Genomic DNA, 27,667 nt, shown 5'->3' on the forward strand with positions numbered 1-27,667 from the left:
ACTGCTACTTTACAAGCTAAAAATGTCTTTATAACAAAATACACTTTTCATATCTTGCTATTATTTTGTCTTTAACAATGGCCTTTTGACTAAGAGCTACTGGGTCATTGTATTGAGATGAACAATGTCTCCGTCTCAGATTTTTCAATTGCATTTTCATTTCCCACAGCTCTGTTGCGTTTGGAGCTAACCTCACCTTTACCCATGAAATAATCCAAAATATTCTGTACTCAAAAGGAAAAGCCAATGTCTGCTGACATACAACTGTCTCTTAAAATCTCAGGGCATTTTTGTCTGCATACAATTGCAAACAAAGGGTAAAAGTGACTTCTCTCTGATAAGTTCCCAAGGAAATGCCTGACGGCAAACAGGAGAAAAGCTTCCTTGAAGAAATACTGCAAGCAAACGAGAGATAATGTTCTGCATTAATAGCCTAAGTTCATTTGCATTACTTCCATGTAATGTGCTTAAAGTATGTGATGATTTAATCCAACCAGCTAGCCAGCTTGTACTACTACTTATCATTGTTATACACCCACAGTGAATTTCTAACCTGCAATCATTTGATTATACAACACACGCAAGGGTACTTAACCTAACTGTGCATATTCATTTTGACAAGAGAAATGTAAAGAGCTCAATGTATTTCCATTAACCAGTGTCATGGTTGGAATCCTCTTCTTTTTTCATGGAAGGAGGGCATAAAAATGAGTTCATGTACATGCCGGTCTAGTAGTACCCATAACAAAGCAAATGTATGGAAGTTGGTAGTTGTCAGGAGTCCGTGAAAGAGGATCTGACATTTGTTGCTAGCCTCAGTTAAACCAGACAGATGGCAAGGATTTTTTTTTAATGTCACAATTTTGGTCTACTTCTCTGCCATTTTTTGTTCCTCCTTTCCCTTCTCCTTTGTTCTGGTGATGATGAAAGTAAGTGCAAGAACACCAGGATTACAGCAACTTTGTCCTATTCTGGACTGGAATCAAGGGATTGGTTAGTTATAGTGCATCTTGAATTCATTCCTAGTATACAATAAAAAATGTTGCAATTTTGCTGCGTTACCCACAATACAACAGTAACAAATATGGAGCTTTCCATCCACAATCAAGGGTACATCTACAATAACCATGTATCCAAATGGTGGGTGAATCAGCTCTGTGGAGGCTAAACGATGCACTGAGATGATCCAAGTTAGCATGGGTCACAGCCACCTTAATACATTAACCAAAGTGATGCTTGAATCCAGATCAAACTGTGAGTTTGGGTCCATGTAAACAGTTGGGCCAATTCCAAGATGGAAAAGGGTGCTACTGTTTACATGGCTATTCCATATTCCCCAGGCTTAGCCGACCCAGGGACATGGGGTGGAATTATTATTGTATTTATTTAAATCCCTCTTTCCTCTATTAGATGAGACTTAAAGTGGAATTCAACATCCCCCTCCTGTTCTCTTCTTTGGGGCTCATGTCACGTGGAGTGATGTTGGCAGGATTGATAAGGTGATCAAAGAATGCGGGGGAGGGGGGGTGAGTCCTCCTCTCTTCCCTCAAACATTGCTGTGGCTAGGTTCTTGTGGGTTTTTTCGGGCTATAGAGCCATGTTCTAGAGGCATTTCTCCTGACGTTTCGCCTGCATCTATGGCAAGCATCCTCAGAGGTAGTGAGGTCTGTTGGAATTAGGACAATGGGTTTATATATCTGTGGAATGCCTGGGGTGGGGCAAGGAGCTCTTCCCTGCTGCAGTTAGGTGTGAATATTTCAGCTGATCACCTTCATTAGCATTTAAAGGCCTGCCTGAGCCTGGGAAATTCTCTTGCTGGGAGGTGTTAATCTGTGCCTGGTTGTTTCCTCTCTGTTGTTTTGCTGTTGCAATTTTAGAGTTTTTTTAATACTGGTAGCCAGATTTTGTTGATTTTCATGGTCTTTTCCTTTCTGTTGAAATTGTCCACATGCTTGTGGATTTCAATGGCTTCTCTGTGTAGTCTGACATGGTGGTTGTTGGTGTGGTTCAGCATTTCTGTGTTCTCAAATAATATGCTGTGTCCAGGCTGGTTCATCAGGTGCTCTGCTATGGCTGACTTCTCTGGTTGAAGTAATCTGCAGTGCCTTTCATGTTCCTTGATGCGTGTCTGGGCGCTGCGTTTGGTGGTCCCTATTGCTGTGGCTCTCCAATCAATATCACTCCAGGCAACAGGAGACCAACACTGTCCACTGGCAGCCAAGTTGAAGATAACAAGAAGAGATGGTAAAGGTGGTTATCCAGTGTCATCAAACCCTGGGATAAGTGGTCAGTCTAGAGCTGTTCGAAAAAGTAACCAGTCAGGAATTCTTTCCCCAAAGCACTTTAACACCACACCATTATAACACTAGAACTGCTTTAACAGTCCTGGTTCCATCTATGGAAAACAGAGATTTGTCATTTAGGGTCCACAAATCATAAAATTCCATAGGATGTGGCCGTGATAGTACAAATGGAATATAAAATTAAAGTACTCTTAGAAAGGAAAGCCCACAACATCATGATGCCCCAGGAAACCTTCAGATTGAATCTTAGGCTTCTCTACATAATCCCCAATTCCAACACTACCAGTTTTATCTTTACTGTCTTAAATAAATCCCTTTAAAATTGACTGTCTCTTGCTGGGATGAAAGTTTAGAAGTATTTTTTTTTACAAAATTAAAACAGAATGTCAAGCACTCCCTTCAAATCTCTTCTCAATCCATTTGAGTCACATTTCTTTAAAAAAAAGTAAGGAGGAAGAGAAAAGGATTTTGATGTAAGATAGTTCAATACTAGGCCAAGTTTCTAACACAGAGACAGTGGTTTGAGTGCTGGACTTGGACTGGGGAAACCAGGGGCCAAATGCCTGTTCAACCATGAAATCTCAATGGATGACCCTGGACAATTCACACTCCCTCAAAATTAAGGAAAATCATAAGCAAATCGCTAATAAAATTTTGCCAAAAAAATCCCTATGATCAACTTGTTCCGATTCAAATAATATTTTGAGACACATAACAACAGCGGTAAATCTACCAAAGAAAGATAGGCAGGCAGGCAGAAAGAGAAAAGAAATAATATTAATTATCATGTTGATGAATTTCCATTGTTAAAGTGAAATCTCACGAGTACCTTTCTACTATTTGTGGGTTGGCCATTTCTAAAAGATAGTGAATTTGCTTTCACATGTTATAGGTTATAATTAAAGAGAATCATTATTAAACCCCACACTTCTAATTTTCCATGGAGTCTTAAAACCATAATGCTCTACATCTGTGAAGATTTGCCAACACAATTCACCAGCTAACTATATCAGGCAGAATTGCCTTACATTTAGGTAAATGTAAGGCAAACAGTGATTGAAATAATAAAAATTGTTCCTACAATAAGAAGTCTTCTTTATTTCTACATTTTGTGTGCCTTGAGTCATTTCTGATTTATGGTGACTCTAAAGCAGTGGTGCCCATCTGTGCTCCGTGGAGCCCTAAGGGCTCTGTGTACACTTTTCAGGGGCTCCAGGTGATTCCAGGAGAATAAAATAAGTAAAAATTGAATGAAATTAAATTATAAGAAACCAAATGTAGAATCAAAATAAGAAAACTAGAAATTACATTCTGAACAGAAATTTCCCAAGTTGAATTCGCCACTGTGCAAAAAAAAAAAGTAATCAGAGGTGTCTCATTAAACATTTACATTTTATTTCATATTATGACTTAATTGAGGCCTATTGTTGCACTACAATACACTCTAGTTCTGTTGTAGTGCAAATGGTTTGATTAACTGATTTTTTTTGGGGGGGGGAGGGGGATAAAGTATGGCCAAGTTTTGACAATATCATGTGTATTAGTGGTAGTTGAGAATAAATTGCCACATTATGGTAAATGTCAATGTTTTAAATATATAATTGCATTGCACGGAAATTTCACAATTGTTTAGATATCTGTTCATTTGACTTTCCCATACTATCAACCCCCAATGTAACACTACTATTAAACACTATTAACTTGTAAGACATAGGGTAGGCCTAAGGGACTCTGCCATAAGAAAATGATTCAGAAAAGGGCTTTGCGAGTCAAAAAGGTTAAGAACCACTGCTGTAAGGTTTTTCTTGGCATGGGTTTTCTTGGCAAGATTTGTTCAGCAGAGTTTGCATTAGCTTCCTTTGTGGCTGAGAGAATGTGTTTTGCCTGGAATCACCCAGTGATTTTCTATGGCTGAGCCAGGATTCAAACCCCTAGTCTCCATAGTCATAGTGAAATGCCCAAACCCTTACACCACACTGATCACCTACCCTTTTATTCATCGTACTTAAAGTTCTAACAATTTGCTGAGAACATGGGATATTTCTGGCCAAAAAAGAAGAAAATATGCAATGTAAAGGAACAGTTAAAATTGTTAACATAAACAGGCTAGAAATGCATAAAACAGTGGGTAATTTGTTCTGTAGGTAAAATCACTACATTAATATTTTGTTAAAGTAAAAGTAAATGAAAGGATATAAACATGCAAAAAGAAAAAGGCAGTTCACAGTTCTACCTTTGGAAATATTCCCAAGAGACCGCGGTGTGCTAATGTGTTTGAAATGATTCTGTGGTCTTAAATGATATTTGCAAAAGACGAAAACCAGCATGGTATTCTTGAGTGAGACTGTGGAGAGATCTACCCATTCTTATCAGACAGAGGGCGCATGCTGCTTTTGATGTGGTTTTATTTATTTATTTTTTTCATTTTTAAAAGGGAGTGATTCATACAATCCTACATCAAAAGAGGGCTCTATTGTAAATGAATTGGTCTATAGGCAAAAATATGATATTGGAATTAAATTATTGCTTAGTAGTTCAAATACTCCATCACAGTCATAGCTCATTCCTTATTTTCAAAGGCTGAATTGCTGGACCTAAAACAACTGTATAGGTGCTACTTTTGACAATATGAGGTCCTTACCTGGTTTAACAGAAGTTTTTAAATGACCTAGGCTTACATATATTTATTTAAACAAGGAATGAAAAACGCCAGGTAGAGTTCAATTATGGTCAAATATCAACTTATATTATCAATCCATTGTTTCAGCTCTGATACTGAGACAAATTAGAGATTTACAAAAAATGCAGTTATTATTGGGCCTCTTCAACTCATATACAGTACAAGCACTGGACAATTAAGACATTTTAAAATAGTAACTAGAGAGAAAGGCCATATCTTAAGAGGAACACAGAGATAGAGAACTAGCCATGTAGCTCTCCATCCATCCCAGTGGATGGGGGCCCAAATGGATGACTACATCTATTTCCAAGGGGACAGAGGTGCCTTAGAGACCAGTCCGCCCCCTTTGAGCTCACTTTGAGCTTTTTGATTGACCCACCCTCTTGCCACTAACAGCATAACATGTTGGTCACTTATTGAGGCTGGGTAGGAATCCTCCCCTATTTTTGAGGGGAGATTAGTCTACCACCCTGAATCCCCTGCGGGGTGAGAAGGGTAGAATATAAATACTGTAAGTAAATAAATAAATAAATAAATAAATAAATGGGAGTGACGGTCTTTAAATAGGCCATCCCATGGAAAGCAGCCATAGGTTGACATTTGGTGTACACTTAAGGCAGCCCTTTGTGGTGTGAGTTGGGAACAGATGCCCTCATCAGTGTTACATAACCAGGTGAGGGTGAATGGAAATGGCCTTGAAAAAGGGAGAGTTCTGGTTCTGCAAAATCCTTTGTACTTGGGGCAGAATTCTTCATACATTTTCCTTAGTGATTGCCTTGGAGACCTTAAAGCTGACCATATTTAGGGAACCAGGTGTTTCGCCCTGCTTAGCCAAGGGGTAGGTCAACAAGGGCCACTACCTCAGCTAAAAACACACACCACGTTCATGTGCATTTAGTTATATTTCTAAATTCAGAAAAGTTTATTCAGGTAACATTTCAAATAAAATTACCCATATTTTATTCCACATTGTTGTCTGGTCTCTTATTGAGGCGGTGGATGGCAATACCTAAATTTAGCTTGATAAGAAAATCAATATATAAACACCAGCTTCTTTCAGAAAGCAAAATGTAAAACCAATGTAATTATGAAATTCCATGATACTGAAACTATTTCTTCAAAGCAATAGGTCATTTTTGTTTTGTGATGCTGTAGATTAAGGTCTGCAAGGCCCTTTAAAAAGTCAAACAGAGGAGCGGTCAGGGAATTTTTATTCATAATAGAGAACAGCTGATTTATATCAGGAATTCAAATTAAATAAGTTCTGTCAAGAGAAAGGTGCACCTTTATAATGCCTCATTCATCTGTCTGACATTTGGAACAAAGCCTTTTGTATGGCTTTTATAGACCTTTTCATTATCTTTTTAATAAAATAGCCCACAAATAAACATTTGTATAGAAATATCTAACAATTCATACAATAAATTTTAAGACTGAATAATAAGGTCTAAACAATATTAATTTCCTACATGGAAACAAAAATAGAAAATAGTACAACCAAAGAATCTCACAAATATTTACACAAAAAGTAGTAGTAGTAGTAGTAGTGGAGGAGGAGGAGGAGGAGGAGGAGGAGGAGGAGGAGGAAGCAAGGTTTCCACAGTTATTTTCATGCACATATGCATAAATGCACACCTTTAAGTCACCTGTAAACATGCTGGTTCCAGAGGTGTTAAAAGATCACTTTGCATCTTGTTGACCTGTAATTACTCCATGATTTTTTCCCCTTAGGGCAGAGCTTTCCAACTGTGTTTCTAGATATGCTGGTGTGTCGACTGTAGTGTTTAGGTATGTTGTGCTAATGTAATGAGATCCATCTGAGTCTATGTGATGTAAGCAACAAATCATATAATTAAAATGTATATAAATAAAAAGTTTTCATAAGGCAGGATGCATTCCCATGCATTTTGTTATTACAATTTATGTATGTGTCCATATCTCTTATAAAAGGTTGGTTTGTTAGTAGAACTGAATTACTGTGTTGTGAAGTGATGCATGTCTAGAAAGATGTATCACTGACATGGATGTGTTTGGAAAGCTCTGCCTTAGGGGATGGCACTTTCTTATTTATTTCCAGCAAAGTCAGTAAAAGAAAATATTTAGCAAACAAAGGTCCTGCAGAATCTAGGAGAAATCTATAAACAAAGGTGTGAAGAAAATGTTTTCCTCAAAAGTTGCTGTAGTTTGTTGCTACTTATCATTATGCAGCATGCTACTGTACACAACCAGGTTGATTCTTCTGAGTAAACAGGTAACATTTTCATATAAAGAAAAGTATAATATGATTCCTGGCTCACTGATCTTACACAAGCTGGGTGTTTTAAAGCAATTAAAACAAGAAGGGAAAAAAGGATGACCCAAACAACTACCGTCCGGTCAACCTCACGTCGATACCGGGCAAGATTCTGGAAAAGATTGTTAAGGAAGCGGTCTGCAAACACTTAGAAACAAATGCAGTCATCGCTAATAGTCAACATGGATTTATCAAAAACAAGTCATGCCAGACTAATCTGATCTCTTTCTTCGATAGAGCTACAAGCTGGGTAGATGCGGGGAATGCCGTGGATGTAGCGTACCTGGATTTCAGTAAGGCCTTCGACAAGGTCCCCCATGACCTTCTGGCAAGGAAACTAGTCCAATGTGGGCTAGGCAAAACTACGGTGAGGTGGATCTGTAATTGGTTACGTGGACGAACACAGAGAGTGCTCACTAATGCTTCCTCTTCATCTTGGAAAGAAGTGACAAGTGGAGTGCCGCAGGGTTCCGTCCTGGGCCCGGTCCTGTTCAACATCTTTATTAATGACTTAGATGAAGGGCTAGAAGGCATGATCATCAAGTTTGCAGACGACACCAAATTGGGAGGGATAGCCAATAGTCCAGAGGACAGGAGCAGAATTCAAAACGATCTTGACAGATTAGAGAGATGGGCCAAAACTAACAAAATGAAGTTCAACAGTGACAAATGCAAGATACTCCACTTTGGCAGAAAAAAAATGAAATGCAAAGATACAGAATGGGTGACGCCTGGCTCGAGAGCAGTACGTGTGAAAAAGATCTTGGAGTCCTCGTGGACAACAAGTTAAACATGAGCCAACAATGTGATGTGGCGGCAAAAAAAGCCAATGGGATTTTGGCCTGCATCAATAGGAGCATAGTGTCTAGATCTAAGGAAGTAATGCTACCCCTCTATTTTGCTTTGGTTAGACCACATCTGGAATATTGTGTCCAATTCTGGGCACCACAATTCAAGAGAGATATTGACAAGCTGGAATGTGTCCAGAGGAGGGCGACTAAAATGATCAAGGGTCTGGAGAACAAGCCCTATGAGGAGCGGCTTAGGGAACTGGGCATGTTTAGCCTGAAGAAGAGAAGGCTGAGAGGAGATATGATAGCCATGTATAAATATGTGAGAGGAAGCCACAGGAAGGAGGGAGCAAGCTTATTTTCTGCTTCCTTGGAGACTAGGACGCGGAACAATGGCTTCAAACTACAAGAGAGGAGATTCCATCTGAACATTAGGAAGAACTTCCTGACTGTGAGAGCCGTTCAGCAGTGGAACTCTCTGCCCCGGAGTGTGGTGGAGGCTCCTTTTTTGGAAGCTTTTAAGCAGAGGCTGGATGGCCATTTGTCAGGGGTGATTTGAATGCAATATTCCTGCTTCTTGGCAGGGGGTTGGACTGGATGGCCCATGAGGTCTCTTCCAACTCTTTGATTCTATGATTCCATGAATTAAGAAACCCTAGGATATTGATTGGCATAGTTGGGAACAGAAAACCAGGATCCCAGATCCAGACGTTCCGTGGTGCAGAAGAGATGGGGAAAACATCTACACTGACCATTTAATGCAGTTTGAAGGCAGCTTGACAGCACAGTGTTTAGATTATGCATACTATGGACACATGCAGCAATGTGCATTAAGGGCTTTAAATCAGGATAAACAACAAAGTCAGAGGATACTTCAAAATAGAACCCTTAATGGACATTTTATAAACTACATTGCATGTGTTTGTTGGAGCATTGGATGCTCCAACAAACCTTTCAATTTCTCCATGGCTGTGAAACTCAATATACTGGGTCAAAGCTAACCTCTGTGGTGTATATAAGTTATATCCAGGCTGCAACACAGTTCCAGGGCTCTGTGTGCAATCAGTTCCATTGTGAAATACCTCCCCCCTCTGCCAGTTTTAACCTACCTGAAGTGGTAGGTATAGATGTGTCCGAAGTCTCATGTGTACCTAATGAGTGGCTGCATTTGGTACTTACACTAACTTTTGCAAAGGTCTCATTCAAGGCTTGTCTACACTGGCAAAACAGATGTGTCCGAAGTCTCATGTGTACCTAATGAGTGGCTGCATTTGGTACTTACACTAACTTTTGCAAAGGTCTCACTCAAGGCTTGTCTGCACTGGCAAAACAAAACCCTAAAATACCCCAAATATAACTTAGCTTTAAACTAACTCTGCCTTGCTTTGGGCAAAGTTGGGGGATAAACCAGTATTTGATAGAAACTCCAGAGTATCCCAAAGCTTTAAGGCAGCCTGGACAATGAGATCTGGTCTAAATCGGTCTGATCTGCAATACAGACAGGACACTGGTGCTACCCCTATGTTCATCAGAGCAGGGAAAGGAGATAGATTGTGGTCACATTGCTGCTACCACTAGTCGGACTCAACCACATAGCTCTGTGTGCGCTACTGAATATTGTAGATGTTTCTCTTGATGACAGAATGGGGTATCCGCACAATAAGCACAATGGTGGTAGTAGTGGGGATCCTCTTTCTTTTTGGTCACACAAGTGTCTCGTCCTGACATCAAGGCAATCTCCTTTTTACTGGTCACACGGGTGTCTCTGTTAATTCAGAAAAAGGTGTCCATGCAGCAAGCTCCATCCTTTGTGCTGGTCTCAATCTAAGTTATGTGAGATTTTTTGCATGGACTGAAAGGGTAAATATTCTTTGCTTCTAACATTCAGCTGTAACATTTCCCTGATTTTGGATACTAGTTAAGGTTTCCTATTTTTACAATGTGCAATCTCAACAGTTAAATGCAAGCAGTATAATTAGCACAAGTTTTCTTCTGTCTTTTCTTTTCATTACCAGAAGTGTGGCCGTGCTATAACAAGGACAGAAAAAACATGGCAATTTGATTTCTCATGATCCTCAGTTCTATATATGCAACACATTTTTGTAGGTCAAAACATCTTTCCCACTTCCTTTTGACTAGAGTATAAAATGCAGCAAAATGTAATGTTTGTCTGGAGTGCAATAATCTGATTTTCTTTAATTGTCAAAGAGCTTAATAGTATCTCGATAAAGCTAATGTGAAGACAGATTAATAGATTTAATAATGCTAAATTAATAGAGTAATATCTATTGTCTGAAATGAGAAACAAGGAACCATTGTTTAACTTATTTGAAAGGTAGTTCTTTCGCTGGCCTTTAAATTGCCAAAATTACTGAAAGAATAGAAAATACTATACTTCTGCATGGATTCGTTTTTGCTGTTTGCCTTCGGCTCTATTCAGGAGCATGTGGTACATGGAGAGGGTGCTGCTTGCTTGTATGGGGTTTCCCTGTGAGCCCTGCCTGTGGGGCCAATCAGAAAAGAAGACATGTCTTACACAAGCTGTGTCTATTTCATGGGGTGAGCACCGACATTGCTCAGTTGCCTTCTGGCTCTAGAGAGAGCTGCTTCAGTCCAACTGCATTGCCGCTAGTTCTCAGCTTTAGCTTTTGGCTTCGCCTGGCCTCTCTCTCGCATTGAATCTTTTTGATTTTTTTTTATTTTCCTTTATTTTCTTGATTATTTAGTGGGACTGGGAGTTCGAAAGTGCAGGTTGGTGGGTGTGCCGTGTTTGGGGACTTGTGGGTGGGTGTGCTTTTCTTTTAGGGTGGCTCAGTTCATTGTGATCAGTTCAGTTCAGAGTCACTCATTAGCCTCTACTAAAGCTTTTAGCTTCTTCTCTTATCTCTCCCTGCTCCTCTTTCAGAAGATTATTGTTATTAATAATTATAAGAATTCCAGCAAACAGCAAAGCCTCATTCTCTAAAACAATACCTACATACCTAAATTTACTCCCAATACCTAATTATGCTTGGATCATACAGGAGAGTCTTTCTAATAAGGAGACCTGCTGTTTGCTTGTAGATAGTAGGCTGCTGGCTTCAGTATGTCATGAGAACAAGAAATGCAAAAGCTTTGGAAGAAGTTATGGTTGAGTTTTTTATTAGTAAAGAAAGTGTAATAGTGAGCTGTGTGATGTGGAAGTTCATCTTTGACATTTGGCAGGAAGAAATGGTGCCTTGCTGCTGATACTGGAGAAGTTACAGGGCAGGGCCAGCAAGAGATACTTTTTGGGGATTTTTTTTTAAAGGAGATTGTATTTCTAGAAAGAAAAGAAACCTAAAAAACAGGGGATAACCTAACATTATGAAACTTGGTGGGCCAGCAGTGATAGATGTGTCCTCCAAGTGTGGCCATTTTCATTCCAATATCCCTAAAATGACAGGAAGGGGAGCTTGTGGAGCTCTCCCCCCTCCCCCAATTGCCACCAATGGGCCAGATCTAGCCACATTTTCCGGCTGCGGATCAAAAACGTCCTTTCAGATGCTTGCCCGCTTTTGGGAGGTGTACAAAAACAGGTACGTGAGTCTCCCAAAATCCAGATTGCAGAAATGACTCGATGTTGAGCCAAAAGGTACAAGCCTAGAAAATACCCTAAGGATGGAAAGCACCACATAAAGTTAGAATCTACAAATGCAAAACATTTCTTTTTTAATTCCAGTTAATTTCAGTGGTGTGGCAGGATTCCTATACATAATTAATTTATTTATTTGAAACATTTGTACCCCATCCTTCTCACCCCCGAGGGGGGACTCTGGACGGCTTTACAAGTACTAATCAGTGACCTCCACATTCATAAAGTACATTTAAAACTGTTCATTAAAACAATTATATTAATAAAACATTTGTTAAAATCTCACAAGTTTAAAAATCAAGTCCGGGGCAGTCCATTGATATTAATATCACTTGAGTTTTATTCTCAGTTGCTGTCACTATAGTTCAAATGCTTGGTCCCATAACCAGGCTTTGAATTTCCTTCAGAAGGACAGGAGGGAGGTAGGCAATTCGATGTCCATGGGGAGAGAGTTCCACAGGCAGGGGGCCACTACCAAGAAGGGCCTGTCTCTTGTCCCCACCAGTCGCATTTGCAATGGTGGTAGGATCGAGAGCAGGACCTCTACAACTTTGTGATGGTTCATAATGGGAGATACATGTGGACAGGTAATCTGGGCTGGAACCATAACAGACCTACACATACACAAACTCTCCTTAAAAGTGTGTGCATGTATGTTGAAGCCATGTCACTTTGGCCCCATTTACACTGGTCAGTGTAGTCTCATATAATACAGTGCAATGCAGTTAAACTGCATTGTATGGCAGTGTAGGTGGATTGAACTGTATTACATGAATCAACAGTGATCAAATAATGCTTAATAGAAAGCAGATGATTCCTGTAGACTAGGGCTGGTGGAAGTGTGACTTATAGGGTGCAAATGAACTCCACAATCATATTGAACTTCACAATTGTGTTCACTGAGGTCTCACAAAATGTCCAATCCCATTTATAATATTCATGGAAAAATAGCCACCCATAATCATAGAAGACTGCCCTCATGTAATCATTATGATCAGTTCAGTTCAGAGATGGTGTTGCTTCTATCAAACCATATCAAACTATGTGATTTTAATGTTGAGTTAATAATAACACTAGCTATACAAATTTGCTGTATACAATGAATAGGGGCACTTACTTATTATACTCTTAGCACCCCCACCCCACCCCCAACTGCTCACACTCACTCTATTGGCTTTGCCTACAGCTCCCTCCTTGTCCTCTCTCATGTGCTATTAAATAACTGGATGAATGAAATGAAAGCATGTGACCACCTACCCACACACCTTGGCAGAGGTGCACTCCATACACGACGGCCACCACCCAGGCAGGTAAGCTTATTTGCACCTTCTAAACGATATCCAGGGAAACAAGAAAACGTCAAGGAATCTCCAACACCAAAATGAAATCCTATTCTTCTGCTGAAGGCTGGGACACCTGGATCATCACAAGGCTCCAGATCATACTCTTTAGAAGAGAAAGTAAAAGGAACAATGAGTACCTGATAACAAAATACATTTCTCCCCAGGAAGCCCTGTGTTTCCAATATAATAAGGCAACTTGTATATATGTTTCAAAATTTACTACATGGAAAACTCTTCTTCAAAAACATATATCTATTATTTTTTGTTTTATTTATAGCCCTCCTTTTCTTAATAATGGGACACAAAATGACTTCTGTCTTATTAGAAGTAGCATAGATTAAAAACTACAAAGAAACACCAGCAAAATCATTCCAATATAAATATTTCTTAAGCCTTCTCCCTTGTTTTAACCAAATGAATAAAAGAGGCACATCTACATTGTAGATTTAATTCATTTTGACACTATTTGAACTGGCACTGCTCAGTGCGATAGAAGTTATAGTTTCACTGCCTAAGACACTGATTCCTCACCAAATTACAACTTCTACGATTTCATAGCATTGAAGCATGCAAGTTAAAATGGGGTCAAACTCAATCAACCCTACAGGGTAGATGCATCCAGGGAGAAGGGCCTGATTCTGCTTTTTGTAAGCTTTTTAGAGGATACTGCTTTGCATTTGGTAAAACTGTCAATGCTCCACGTACAGCGAAACTGTCACAGGACTAAATCCATAATCTAAATTTTCATTTAAATATCTTTTGTATAGAGCACTTGTGTGCTAAATACAGAGTGTCATTTATGAATACATACAAGAGGGACAAAGGTTCAAGGAGACATATGTGAAGTGGGTGCAGCTTGCACTGGAGCCCTACTGCCTTCCTATCTATCTATATAGTAGAAATAATATAGTGTCACAAAGGCAGTTTTGTTTTCTTGAAATAAAAGAGAATAATTTGCATTCTGAACTGAAAAGTAGAGCAGAAGTGGAAGCCTACATATCAACTCAGTATGAAGGACTATGAAATGGAGAATTCATTCACAACAATTTTGAAAAATATGGTTTTTCACAGTGGAATATGCTGCTTTGCAGTATGGTAGGGTTTCAATCTTTGGAGATTGTCAAACAGAGGCTGAATGGCCGAACATTGGGAGTGGAAAGGGGTTGGACTGGATGGCCCTTGTGCTCTCTCCCAACTCTGTGATTCTATGAAGAATGAGCTGAGCTAATCGACTCCTTCTGGACTAAAATGGAGACCTTTTTTTTTTTGTCTTTTTCACTTCCACATTTTTAAAAAATAAAAATACATTCTTTGAGCAGATTCTACTTTTCAAAAAATCACATTAAGGTAGAACAGGCTTATGGAAAAACAAATGTACCTTTCATGGACTGGGAATAGATTGATTTGCAAATTCCAAATCCATTTTTGGCAACCCTGGAATACTTTTATTTCCTAGCATAGTGGTTCTCAACCTGTGGGTCCCCAGGTGTTTTGGCCTACAACTCCCAGAAATCCTAGCCAGTTTGCCAGCTGTTAGGATTTCTGGATGTTGAAGGCTAAAACATCTGGGGACCCACGTGTTAAAAAACACTGTTCTAGCAAGACGCATAGCATAGCCAGCCAGAACCTTTCACTATTTGTTCTTGAAATGCCCTTATGTGGTACTGATTTGAATTACAGAGCACTTTCTGGACTGCTTGTAAAGAGACCAACTGTTGTATCAGCTCCTGGACAAGGGCAGGACTTGCTATGTATAAAATAACATGATGGTGATAATGATGATATTTTTATTTATTCCCGCCCTCACCAGCAGGCAAAAATATCTTGGTAGGCATCCATGAAAATAGGGGCCATATTGGACTGTACATTTATATTTCCAATACTTCCAGCAAGAAACCCCCAATTCCACAACAGTGACATATAAAAATATAGCTGATAATTCCATGTGAATTAATTTGCATTTGGAGACTCATATTACTGCATGCAACAAGTGCAGTCTTTGAAAATGAAGTCCAATGTGAAGTCAAAGTAACCTCTGCAGGATATTTTCCTCCTGCAGAGGACTGAAGAATAAACTTGGAAGTACAGTGCCTTTGTAGTCAAAGAAAAATAAGCTTTCACAAAGTAGAATAGTACAGGAATGGCATACATATATGGAGGATCAGAAATGCAAAGGGATTGCTTTGCATGCTTAATGTGGCCATTTTTTTATTTGTGATATACATTTCCTTTGCTTCTGCCAGTTCAGTTTTCGCTCAGACCAAAACAAGCTGCTGGTTCAACTCATAATGAATTCAAAACCATCCCCTTTCAGCAAACAATTCCCATTTTGAAGATGAACATGATTCTCCTTGAAAAGAAAGCAACAGTGCTAAACATGGCTCGTATCAGAATCAGCAATGTGTCCAGCACATTGCCCTGTCTGACCTTTGCCCAGAAACACTGGGATAACACTGTTTGTAAGGGGAGTGGGAGAGGGCATATTCCCCAAATTCTGCTCATCCCTGAGAAAATAAAACTTCCATTCACTTCAGAAAGAAAGGGAAGGAGGCCAAGTTACCAAGGGAAAGTGAAAACAAAACAGAGTTCTGGATATAAATAAAAACCTCATTCTGGCCATGTTAAAAAATTTGGAATGAAGGGAAAATTTATTTATGCAATAGAACTCCCACTTTGGGGATAAACCCCTCACTTGGTTCCCCTTTTATCTACAACCATAACAACAGTGGAACAGTTTTGAATATATGTAGGAGGCTGCCACTGGAAAAGCAGCCATCTGGCATCCTACTCATGAAAGTCCTTCTCATCAGTGGAAAGCCTTATCTGGATTTCATCTAAAGATTAATTACTGGATGAAGATGAACAATATTTGTATGAACATATAAAATGATGTTTTTCATGTTCAAACCAATCATGGTTGAATGTACCTTTTTCCTAAGAAAAAGGTACAGCATTTGACTTTCTACCTCCAAGTTCATTTTACCTTTGTTCATTTTTTTTTCATTTTTAAAGCTATGCTCCAATAAATTTAGCTTCCATAGAAAAGAAGCAATGCTTCACTCATTTTGTTTTCCAATAAATTTTACCAATTTTCTTTCTCCTTTGAGAATTTTGGGATTCCTCCACAGTTTGGGACTTTTCCCCTCACATTGTTATTGTTAACATGAAGCAGAATTTCTCACCAATGAAACTTCATTTTCTGAACAAACAATATTTGTGCAAAGTAACATTATTTTCTGTACTGAATATGTAGAAAATACTGGATTTTGTGGTAAACCCATCTATTACTTTTGTCCAGAATTACTACCTAATGGGCAATAACTGGGAATATTCCCATCATTTTGAGAGTCTCATCAAGATTTCTTGGCATAGAAAAATACATGCTTATTGACTGTTTTTGAAATATTTTAGAATCATCTTTTTATTTCTGCTCTATAACTATCAGTGCTAATGCATCTTTATTCAATTATTCTGGCCATTTACTCTTGTGACATGGGATCAGTTCATTTTTCTTTTTAAAATGAATTTAAGATATATATATATATATATATATATATATATAAAAGGCTTGGGCGGTTTCGTTCGTTAATTTTGTAATTTGTTATTAATTCGTATTTAAATTAGCTTACGATCCAATATTGAGCCATGCAGGACTACTGTGAGGAGTAATTAAAAATCGAAACAATTTTTCCAATTTATTTCGTATTGTTTCATAATTGGTTCAAAATTGTTTCGTAATTGTTTCGTAATTATTTCCGTATGTCTGGTGCAAGTTTTATAGTTGTTGTTTGTTTTATCAGTGATAAAAAATAAATTATCACACCAACAGTCAAAAACAGAGGGAGAGGGAAGCTTCAGAAGTTCCACCTGTCCCATTTGGAAGGTTTTTTAGCATATTGCGCAATTGCGTCTGCCATTAACGAATTAATTCGTAATTTTACAAAATTTCGTATATTTCAAAAATTTTAAAAGGAAAATTTCGGAATTCTTTAAAAAAAACAAAACGCAAGCCCCCCCCCTAAAAACGAAACAAGTTTAGAACCAAATTTTTCCGTGGTTACCCAAGCCATATATATATATATATATATATATATATATATATATATATATATATATATCCCTGTAAAACATAAAATGAATTTCAGATTTTTGACATGTAGGGAAAGGACTCCTGTGTAGAAAGTTTTTATAACAACTCTCCTTTTGCCATTTGTTCCTTTCTCTGTTTGTTCCAAGACCTCATAAGCAAGTTTTCATAAGGTTTACGACACAAATAAATGCATGTAAGATGACACAGTCAAATCAGAAACTCCAAGGTTTTAATATAGATGTCCATTGTATAAAGATGTAGTGATGCATCTGCTTCATGTTGTATACACCATGTCATGTTTCTCCTCAGCAACTTAAATATTTAATATGCAGCTATATTGCTAAATACTGAGGAAACACTTTACTGATCTGTAAAACTTTTTTCTACTAGTGCAGTTTAATGAGCATGCCAATTAATAGCATATTATTTCCAAATCACTTATCCAACCTCACTTCCTTACCTGAAAATGTTATGTTAAAACCTTCATAGGAAATGGAAAAGTCAGAAATGAACCGAAGTTGTGCAGTGAAGTTTCCAAAAAGTCCAGCTTTGATGGTAGGAGGCAAAACAGATCCAGTTAATCTGGCCACGGGCTCAGTGAAGCTTCCATCTTCAGTGATGAGCAAATAATCATGGGAGCTCTCCAAGTGAAAAGTATGGAAAATCAGCTGTACACCTTCAAGGATGAGGAAAGATTAACACTTTTTTTTGAAAAAAAAGTAGGGTATTAACAACGAAATGCTCCAGACTATCTCACAACCTATCCTGCTGGATGCAACCTCTGACAATCTCAGGAGGTTATATTGACTTCGGTTCCACTATCAACTTCCACCAGCCAAAGTAAACATCCATCAGATTGCTGAGAGATTTCAACCAAAAATATTTTTGTCTCTATATTTAAACCAGAAGTCATTAAACTAAAGTCCATTAGCCTCTAGTGTCCATTGATGGGCTTCATGAGATTTGTGAACTAGGTGCATTTTTTAAAATTTCATTTCACCCTACAAGAAGGATTAAGGCACATTAGGCCTGTCGGTTTCGTTTCGTTAATTCGTTATTTCGTATTAAAATCGTTATTTTTTGCATATCCGAAGCGATATCAAAACATATTTTCAAACCCGGAAGGGTTTGAAAATATCGAAGCAGCAGCCCCATTTTTTTTACGAGCTGAAGCTCCGCTCGTTAATGGGATGGAGGCTGCTGTGCTGCAGTGCTGGTGCCTGGGAGCCAATCCGGCGCTCCCAAGCACCCCAGCAGTAAATGGGGCGGGCGGGGCGAAGGGGCGGCGCGAGCAACACAGCTGGGAGGAGGAGGAGGAGGAGGAGGGCGCCGGAGCCGATTGGATGGCGCGCGCGCGCGTGCGCGCCATCCGATCAACTCTGGCTCCTGCTCCCTCCTCCTCCTCCTCCTCCTGCAACACAGCTGGGAGGAGGAGGAGGAGGAGGAGGGCGCCGGAGCCGATTGGATGGCGCGCGCGCGCGCGCGCGCCATCCGATCAGCTCCGGCTCCTGCTCCCTCCTCCTCCTCCTCCTCCTCCTGGCACTTCCTGCAACACAGCTGGGAGGAGGAGGAGGAGGAGGAGGAGGAGGAGGGAGCAGGAGCCGGAGCTGATCGGATGGCGCTCGTGCAGGAAGTGCCAGGAGGAGGAGGAGGAGGAGGAGGGAGCAGGAGCCGGAGCTGATCGGATGGCGCTCTTGCTGTGAGTTTTCAGGCTCTTTTGCCTGTGAGTTTTCAGGGCTGTATGTATGACCATGTTCCAGAAGCATTCTCTCCTGACATTTTGCCCACATCTATGGCAGGCATCCTCAGAGGTCTGTTGGAAACTAGGCAAATGGAGTTTCAGTTTATTTAGGCCTGTTTGATCAAGAAAAAATTTGTTTCTAAAATGTTTTGTAAATATTTACGAATTTTCGTAAATAACAAAACATTTTTTTTGGAAAGTTTTGTAAATATTTTAAATATCGAAACAAAAAAACACCCCAATTACAAATCGATTTTAGAAACAAATTTTTTCTTGATCAAACAGGCCTAAGGCACATCCAATCCAACTGTAGTCAATCCAATTGTACAAACTGCCAATTGTACTAACTGTCCTTTCTTCCACTGGGTCCAGTCGCATTATGGTTACACCATGCCTCAGACTCCCATTATGTTATTCTCTCAGTTTGAACAAAGTGTTGCAATTACAAAAGAGTTTATATTTGTATCGACAGCATGAGGAAGAAGAAAAATGGGGAAACCTGATTCGATGCTGGTGTTATTGCCACTTTTTTTTACTCTGTAAAAAAACTAAAATCCATTAAACTCTAGTGTTCATTGATGGACTTCATGAGATTTGTGAACTAGGTGTATTTTTAGTTTCATTTTGTCCTTTTTACATTAAAGTTTGTCCACGAACATTATTATCTTATTCAGATATTATAAAACAAGCAAAACAACAGACTTTTAAATTTCATCTCTGCATGTGACAGGACACAAAAGTTGAAGTGCTACTTCTAGTGGCAAGTTCCTTGACAAAGGAAACAACAATGAATGTGGACCTTTTTCCTGAGATGACTTTCTAACTTTAACAAAACTTGGATTTGCCCCACCACAAAAAGGCTTTATATGACCCACCTACAAGATTATTTATTGTGTTGTCAAACAAGAGAGGTCACACCCAATTGGTGAAGCCATGTGTCCTGGAAATGATCAGGTTGGTTTGTGGCTTGGAGCAGTAGAAAATTGAAGCAGTGCTTCTATCAAATGACTTCATACAATCCACCATATCTGAGATGCCTTGTACTTTGAGACAAGTCATGGAGCAATTGCCAGTGACTTCATTTGCCTTCAATCTACAACTGGATAAAACTACTGACTTCTTTTCATCTTTCCAGCATATTATGCCATGTATATAATTACACTGTTAAAGAAGAATGTCATTTTGTGAAATGTGGAAACCACAAAGACCATTGGTATTTTCTATATGGTGAAAGCATTAATCACTAAGCATTTTTTCTTTTACTCTGTGTGTAGATGACACAACTGCTTTGGTGCTTTGTTGAAGAAAGGTGTTCCACATATCATCATGACTCATTGCTTCCTACAATGGAATATACTGGCATCAAAGACTCTGTCAATAATACTGAAGGAAGTTGTTTCTCCTGCACAGAAGTCATCAACTTCATCAGAGCCAAGACACAAAATATGATTTTTTCTCTCGACTGCATAGAAATTTGCTGAATTCCAAAGAAGTTTCTTTTGCACTTTGTTACAGTTTGAGCAGAGGTTTCACTTTTCAGAGAAAAATGGTAAGCATACTCTCAGAATAATTTGACATGATTATATCATTCGTGGAGGATATTTTGGGCTGTATGAATCAAGTAAATCTTTTGACTCAAAGCCTGAACTCACAATTATAAATGCCACAAAATACTTGTGAGCAGTTTGGACAAGCTTCAACTCTGGAAGAAGATGCTAAAGGCAAACAAGTATGAAACTTTCCAATGCTTGAAGAATTACTTTTGTAGGATGGAGTCAAGAGTGATGAAACCTAACCTCTCTTTGGAGGCTATTTCAGATTTATTTCTTCAGTACTCTATATCAGATATGTAGGTGTGTTTCTAAATTTCAGACAGTCAACACATCAAAGATATATTCATATATGAAACAGAAACTTAAAGAATGGTCTGATTTAAAGATTTCATTTATAAGTAAAATAGCACTGGTAAAGGGTTCTGTTCTGCTTAAAAATATTTCTTCAAACCATGTGATTGTAGTGGGGTTTGAAAAGCTGGCAGACACCTCTTAAAATAATTATCATATGAGGAATTCAAATAAGATTTTAAAATCTACCTACATTAGGAGGGCTTGCAACTCATGCTTTAGAAAAAAATATTTGGGAATTTCAAGTGGTGGACTACAATTACATTTCTAAATACAAGAAAAACAGTTGCATGGATATAAATGAAAAGAAATGATACTTCAGGCATCACCACATCCTTTATCTCACCAGTAAAAAAATCTAAGTAGAATGAGGTCCCTTCTACTCTGCCATATAAAATCCAGTATCTGATTTGAACTGGATTATATATCAGTGTAGACTCTTACAATCCAGTTCAAAGCAGATAATATGGATTATCTGATTTGATAATCTGGATTATATGGCAGTGTAGAAGGGGGCTGAGAAACCCTCTGTGTGTGAAATGTTTAGAATATGAATTAACTATTTTTATTTATTTGCTCCACTGTGATATCTTTTACTCATATTTTAATACACTCTAGTTTTCAGCAGAATGATAAATTAAACCAGTTTTCTGCTTGGAAAGAGAAAGGGGTATATAGGTTCACAGGTATGATTATAACTAAGAGTTCTATATCAGAATGTCTAAAGTCGAGAAATGTGCTACCTGTTGATCAAATTCATTTATTTGACATTTGTGCCCTTAATATTAAACAGAAATGACTTCTCAAATAAATATTGGCGAGACTGTAATACTGTTAGCACAATAGAACATGCTGCCCCAAGACAATTATCTTCTATCCAGATGCTCTCTACTAGACAAAATACAGAATTCTTGATTTCAGAGTTCTTTATTGATCCTGTCAACATATGATAAATCCAATTAAAATATATTTTATACAAAATATACCTTTCCTGCCTTTTTCAACAATAAAAAATACCTAAAAGGAGATCTGATGGAGAAACAGTTGGGATCCTTGCACTAATAGAGGAATTGGCATTTAAGCTTCACCTTTCTAGGAATATATATATATATATATATATATATATATATATTGAAAGGAATACATTAAGAATATATATAGATATAAATTCTAAACATGAATCACTGTCAAAACACATATTTTGGAAGCTACACTGTGAACCTCTTTGAATACTGATTGGATGCTGTGATCTGCTATCACGGTTGTGTGAATTGTATTCTGAATAATTGTTTGTGTGAAGTCAAAGGAGGATAGGAAATAATTTGTCATCATTATGTGTGAAGCATTAAATTTTAAATCTTAAAAATATTTGCAGGAAGAAATTTAGACCTGGAAAAACTTCAGAAGTTGTACTCAAGTTGTACTCAACGAACAAAGTGTGTGTGTCTGTCGGGGGGGGGGGTGGATGGACATGGATTTATAATCTAGTTGTTGCTGTTTCAGATAGAATCAATGTTATGGGTGTGAACAAAACCAATTTCCAAGGAAATATAACACATGTATTTACAGTGTTGTGACTCCATAACTTTTATTAGGTTATCAAAGGACCAACACCCAACTCCCAGGTTAAGAATGACTGGGTCATAGGTGCTAGGCTTTGCTTTTGTGTTATACATAGTTCATTAGTGAAAAAAGTGTCTGTTTTGTGAACACCTCCAAGTTACTATTACATGTTATTCTCTGCCATTTTAATGAAGTAGTTTGTAGATAATTTGGCGGAAATGAAGACAAAAGTGGTTTAGACTTTACCCATATCCAGAATTAAAATCAATTGATTTTATATACGTAGTTATGGAAGCACTAGAACCTAAATGATACTGCCTGCCATTACAAAAAAAACAGTAGGACTTTTTCCTTCAAAAGTGATTTGTCTAACTATGCCTATACTAAATTATTAATCTGAACCTGTTTTAGACAATTTAAAATTGACTCCTGCATTTTATGTGTGCTTCTCCTCTTTGAGCTAAGAAGTTTCCAGATGGATGTGTGAATAAACTGTAAAAATCCAGCTAAATCCCTCTGCAAGACACTAGTCATGTAGAATATTTAGAAGACTTCATAATAGGTACACTCCTGCAGATAAAGTGTCCAATGACATCTTTGAAGACTTCCATCTTCTATCTAACATACAAGATGACATACCATAAGATGTGGTAAAATGAAATGTTTGAACAAAACTGACTAAACGGCAGAAAAGAAAAATGTAGGGCTCCATGATTCCCTGTGAGAAGATTCACAAAAGTCTTCATACAGTTCAGTATATTAGAAACTACATCAGAGACTGCAGTCATGTTGCGAATAATGATGATACAAACTGTCATACAGAACTGATAGTGAGCCATGCAAGATGTGAAGAAAGAACATTTGCAAAGTCCTCTTCAACAATTTGTTCAAACAGAATTCCTCTAAGCATGGGGTCGCTTTGTCCCACTACATGCTCATAAATAGCTTCTCCAGGAGTATAAAGCCCTGGTGATTAGCTCAGCTCCCCTGACATACGATCTCATCATATTGGGATTTTTACTGCACCTCTTTTCTCTTCAGGACAGGGCCTGTTGAATTCCATCAAATGACACTAGCTTGGTCCTGCCCCCATTCCTCCCAAAGTGGGAGAGAAGTGTCGCCCTTTCTTCTATCTGATGGGGAAAGGGCAACGTGGCACTGTGGCACCTTTTCCTGTCCCTACACATGATGGGGGAAGGAGGGAGGGCAAGCGGAGCGCCACAAGGAGACCCATGTGCCTGCCTGCTGGCAAAACAGCATGGCCCCAGGGGCCGAGTGAAGAGGTCCTTAGCTGGGGATTTCATTTGCATCGTGCATGCAAGCAACAAGAAGCTGTAGGATCCATCTTCTTGATCCAGTGTGCCAGCATCTTATTCCCAGGAGTCTATTTGTTTTATGGGCTTTCTGGGATTAACAGGAGGATAACTTGTCACAACTGCTTTCCATGGTAGATCTAGTCAGGGAAGTTCACTGCCTCATCTCCTAGGGACATAGAAAACTCCTTGTGTCTAGACTGCATACTGAATTTTGATTTCTCCCTAGCCACTGTTCACTCTGGTTTTGTCTATGAGCTCTTGCTGAGCCATTGTGTGCCAATTCTACCATTTAAGGTCCCCCCACCACTTCGGGAAGTTTGAATAGAGCGTGGGATCAAGTTGGAAGAGATTGGACCTGATTGTCTATCATCTCCAGTTAGGGAAGCTTCTTAAAAGACTTTGGAGTGGAAGCCCCTGGGACTTGTACAGTTTTGGGTCACTGGGCCTACCTTATCCTGAATAACAATAGAATCATATAGCAGCATTTATTCATGAGAGAACCCATGACTGTGATTCCACATTTCTCCCTGTAATTGGCATATGGGGCTATTTTTCCTTCCGTTTACCATGAAAGTCTTCCAGTGCTTGGATCCTTGTGGTATGCCATACCAAGCCTTTTTAGGTACAACCAAGATCACTGCAGCCATTCCCATTCCAACCGTTTGTTTGACTCAGTTCCTTACTGGCCATTTACTGCTCAGGCCACAAATGTCACACTTGTATCTAAGTGAATGAGCATAATAGAGATGGACTAAAGAATGACATCTCAAATACTAAATTTAGTACGAAGGTATATACAACTCTGGCTTAATTGCAGGAAAAGCAATAGTTCAGATTCAATGCACCTCAACACTAACATTCCTACAATTTTCTGGATGTTTATTTTAATCTCTAACTTTAGTTATGAAACAGCTGTGACATTTTGCCCAAACGCTTCTATGTGATACCAAATAACTGTATGAGATTTAGTTTCTTTTTAAAAAAATGTAATATCAGAATAAAAGAGAGGAAGGTCAAAGAACAAACTGGATAAAGTGCCTCTCAAAGATCCACATGCAAAAATAAAATGAGATACAATCAATTAATTTTAATTCTTTGTTTTTCAAATCCATTTCATTATTTGAACACTTGAAAGCTATCTCAGAACTTACATCAGACTCATAAGATGAAATGCCATGTTTGATCAAGAATATATTAAACAAGTAAAAGAATTCCACACTTCTACCCCTCATGAAAGTACAATCATTTCAAGAAAGGTGACTATTAGTGGTGAAAGATAACATTTTAATTAATGTTATTGATTGTAACCTAATGAGAATATTAGCAACAGTAACAGATCTGATGATTTTACAGGTTCTAGGTTTTTAATTAAAGACAGTTTAATTAAAGGCAATATTATGAGAATATTTTAGAAATGACAAATATTGACACATAAGAAAGGCAAAGGTTACTTTAGGTCTGAATATGTTTTTCATCCACAGGGATATGAAAAACGATTGATCTTAACTATAAGAAGATCATAAGAATATCAACATCGGTAGAGCTTTTTTGAATACTGTTTTTCCTTTGCCTCTTACTTTGCTTCAAGATTAAAACCACAGAACCTCGGGTCACACCTCAAACGCTCTGATTTTCCCCACAAAAGATTACAAATAGCACTGTTTTTCAATCACAGTTGCATTTTTTGTTTCTAAGAGACATTTTCAAATTCCATATCTTGTGGCCTTGAAAGAAATCATGTGATAATCTTACCCTTGCCATGAGAAACCTCAATTGTCCACGTGCAGTTTAAGGAATTTGGATAAAAATCTGGAAAACCTGGTGACAGGAGAGTCCCACTTCTCCCATGGATATAACCACCACATAGAGCTAGGCAAAAAAAAAAAAAAGAGAGAGAGAGAGAAAAGGGGAAGAAAGGAAGAAAAAGAATAACTGATGTTGTGCTGCTCCACTTATAATCAAGGAGCTGATTAAACCCTTTAGGCTTTTTGTAGGCATCGGGCACATTGTAAACAAGTTCTAATGAATGCTGTTATATTTGGCAAGAATACATTTTTGAAGCACACACACACACACACAATGTTGTTTATATTTTATATAATAGCTCTCTGCTGAAACAGAAAAGTTGTAAACATCATCAGAGCAAATGAACTGATTAGCAGGAGCAATAGTAATAAGGCTGAAATGCATCTATGTCTGCATTAAGGTCTACTCAGAATTGCCAGCAAATGTCTTGTCTCCTTGGCAACCTGACGGTAAAGAATCCAACAAGATTATGTCTCAAAAGAGATAATAAGAGAAAAAGAGAGCATGTGGGCTTTTTTAATAAATTTATTTGGGGGGGGGGGGGGGTGAGAGGGAGCAGAAGGCTGTCAAAAGTAGACTCCAGCCAGCAAAGCCTGTTCTGAGAGATGGGGCTGGCACAAAATTAATTGGAAGAAAGATGTTATTTTGTGCAAATATTTCAAAAGGGATCAACTGCAGAATAAACATATATGACACTAACATACAGATATATTTCAGTTAACTTTATTTCTTTAACATGGTATCAGAGGCCCCTTCCACACAGCTGAATAAAAATCCCGCATTTTCCACTTTGAACTAAGATATATAGAAGTGTTGGAGGACAGGAAAAGAGATTTACAGATGGGCTCAAAACTGCGGCATAGACACCGAGAGCTGGGAAGTCTTGGCCCTTGAGCACTCTAGCTGGAGGTCAGCTGTGAGAAGCAGTGCTGTAGAATTTGAAGGGGTATGAATGGAGGGCAAAAGAGAGGAATATGCCAAGAGAAAGGTGTGTCAAGCCAATCCTGACCGGGACCGCCTTCCACCTGGAAACCGATGCCCTCACTGCAGGACAATGTGTGGCTCAAAAATAGGGCTCCACAGTCACCTAGGACCCACCACCAGGACACCACACTTGGAGGACAATCTTACTCGGACAACGGGGGATCACCTAAGTAAGTAAGTAAAGAAGTATATGGAAATGTGAACTCAGATGACCCAGTTCAAAGCAGATATTGTGGGATTTTCTGCCTTAATATTCTGGGTTATATGGCTGTGTGGAAGGGCCCAGAGACTGAAATAATGTGGAAACAATAGGAGTAGGTTTGGACACAGCAAAAAAGATGAACAGTTCAATAAGTGTGCTTACCAATCATGGAATAATTAAACCAGATGCAGAAGGCAGGCTTCTGTAAGGACCACTTTATTGAATCTAAAACTTATTTAAATAGTCTTGAACCTGAAAAATGATGAGGGGGTGGAGATGGGAGGTAAACTGGTATGGAATCAGCTTAGAAATGCATCATCCAGTACTTAATTCTCAGCTGTCACCTGAATCCTGAGGGCAACACAATTGTTGGGGTTGCTTCCCATCTGGTCATCTACTGGAAGGCAGACCAGAGGAATTCCCCCAGTAGTACTGGGACTTAAAGAGAGGACAAAACCCTCAGACCAGCCACATTGGGTAGTCTCTTTCCTCAATCCCAAGGTCCCAGTACCTAAAGAGGCAGTTCCAAAGCCCTCTCCTACTCCTACACTTACTTTCGCCCCCTACTACCTGACAAGTGAACACTTACTTAGAGACTCTACTCTTAGTCAGTTGTCAAAATCTCTGAGATACAAAATAATATAGATCGAAAAAACTAAATAAAAGAAAAAATCCTACTCAGCCCCAAAGACCAGTAATACTTGCTGCACCAGAGGAGTGGGTTGGATTTGCTGCCTCAAAAGAGGACATAAAGCGGGTGGAAGCTTTGTTAAGGTATACCTGTATACAACAGCTTTGAGTTTCCTTGAACAGGTGGAATGATGATGATGATGATGATGATGATGATGATGATGATAATGCCCCTTTGTATTCTAAGGATGTTACTATCTGATCATTGGGAAGAGATGTCATTTCCTTGCTTTTCTTTAATCTCAGATTATGAAATAATACATGAGAATGAAATGTATAATATACTCATGCAATGTTTCATATATTTAAAAAATCTGATGATGAATTCTTCCATAGACGTATCTCAGA

General features: G+C 38.6%; 1 protein-coding gene across 2 annotated transcripts in view; it reads right to left on the bottom strand.

Annotated features, from left to right (window-relative positions):
• CSMD1 (CUB and Sushi multiple domains 1) overlaps positions 1-27,667 on the bottom strand; it is a 1,217,927-nt gene that overhangs the window by 240,202 nt on the left and 950,058 nt on the right. For both annotated transcript variants that reach the window (XM_067468320.1, XM_060788521.2), the window contains exons 19-21: positions 25,390-25,506; positions 17,574-17,789; positions 12,938-13,126 (exon numbers count right to left, since the gene is read on the bottom strand). In XM_067468320.1, the coding sequence (XP_067324421.1) occupies positions 12,938-13,126; positions 17,574-17,789; positions 25,390-25,506 (522 nt within the window). The remainder of the gene's footprint in view (positions 1-12,937; positions 13,127-17,573; positions 17,790-25,389; positions 25,507-27,667) is intronic.

This window comes from Anolis sagrei, chromosome 1 (assembly GCF_037176765.1).
Source record: "Anolis sagrei isolate rAnoSag1 chromosome 1, rAnoSag1.mat, whole genome shotgun sequence".
Taxonomy (NCBI): domain Eukaryota; kingdom Metazoa; phylum Chordata; class Lepidosauria; order Squamata; family Dactyloidae; genus Anolis; species Anolis sagrei.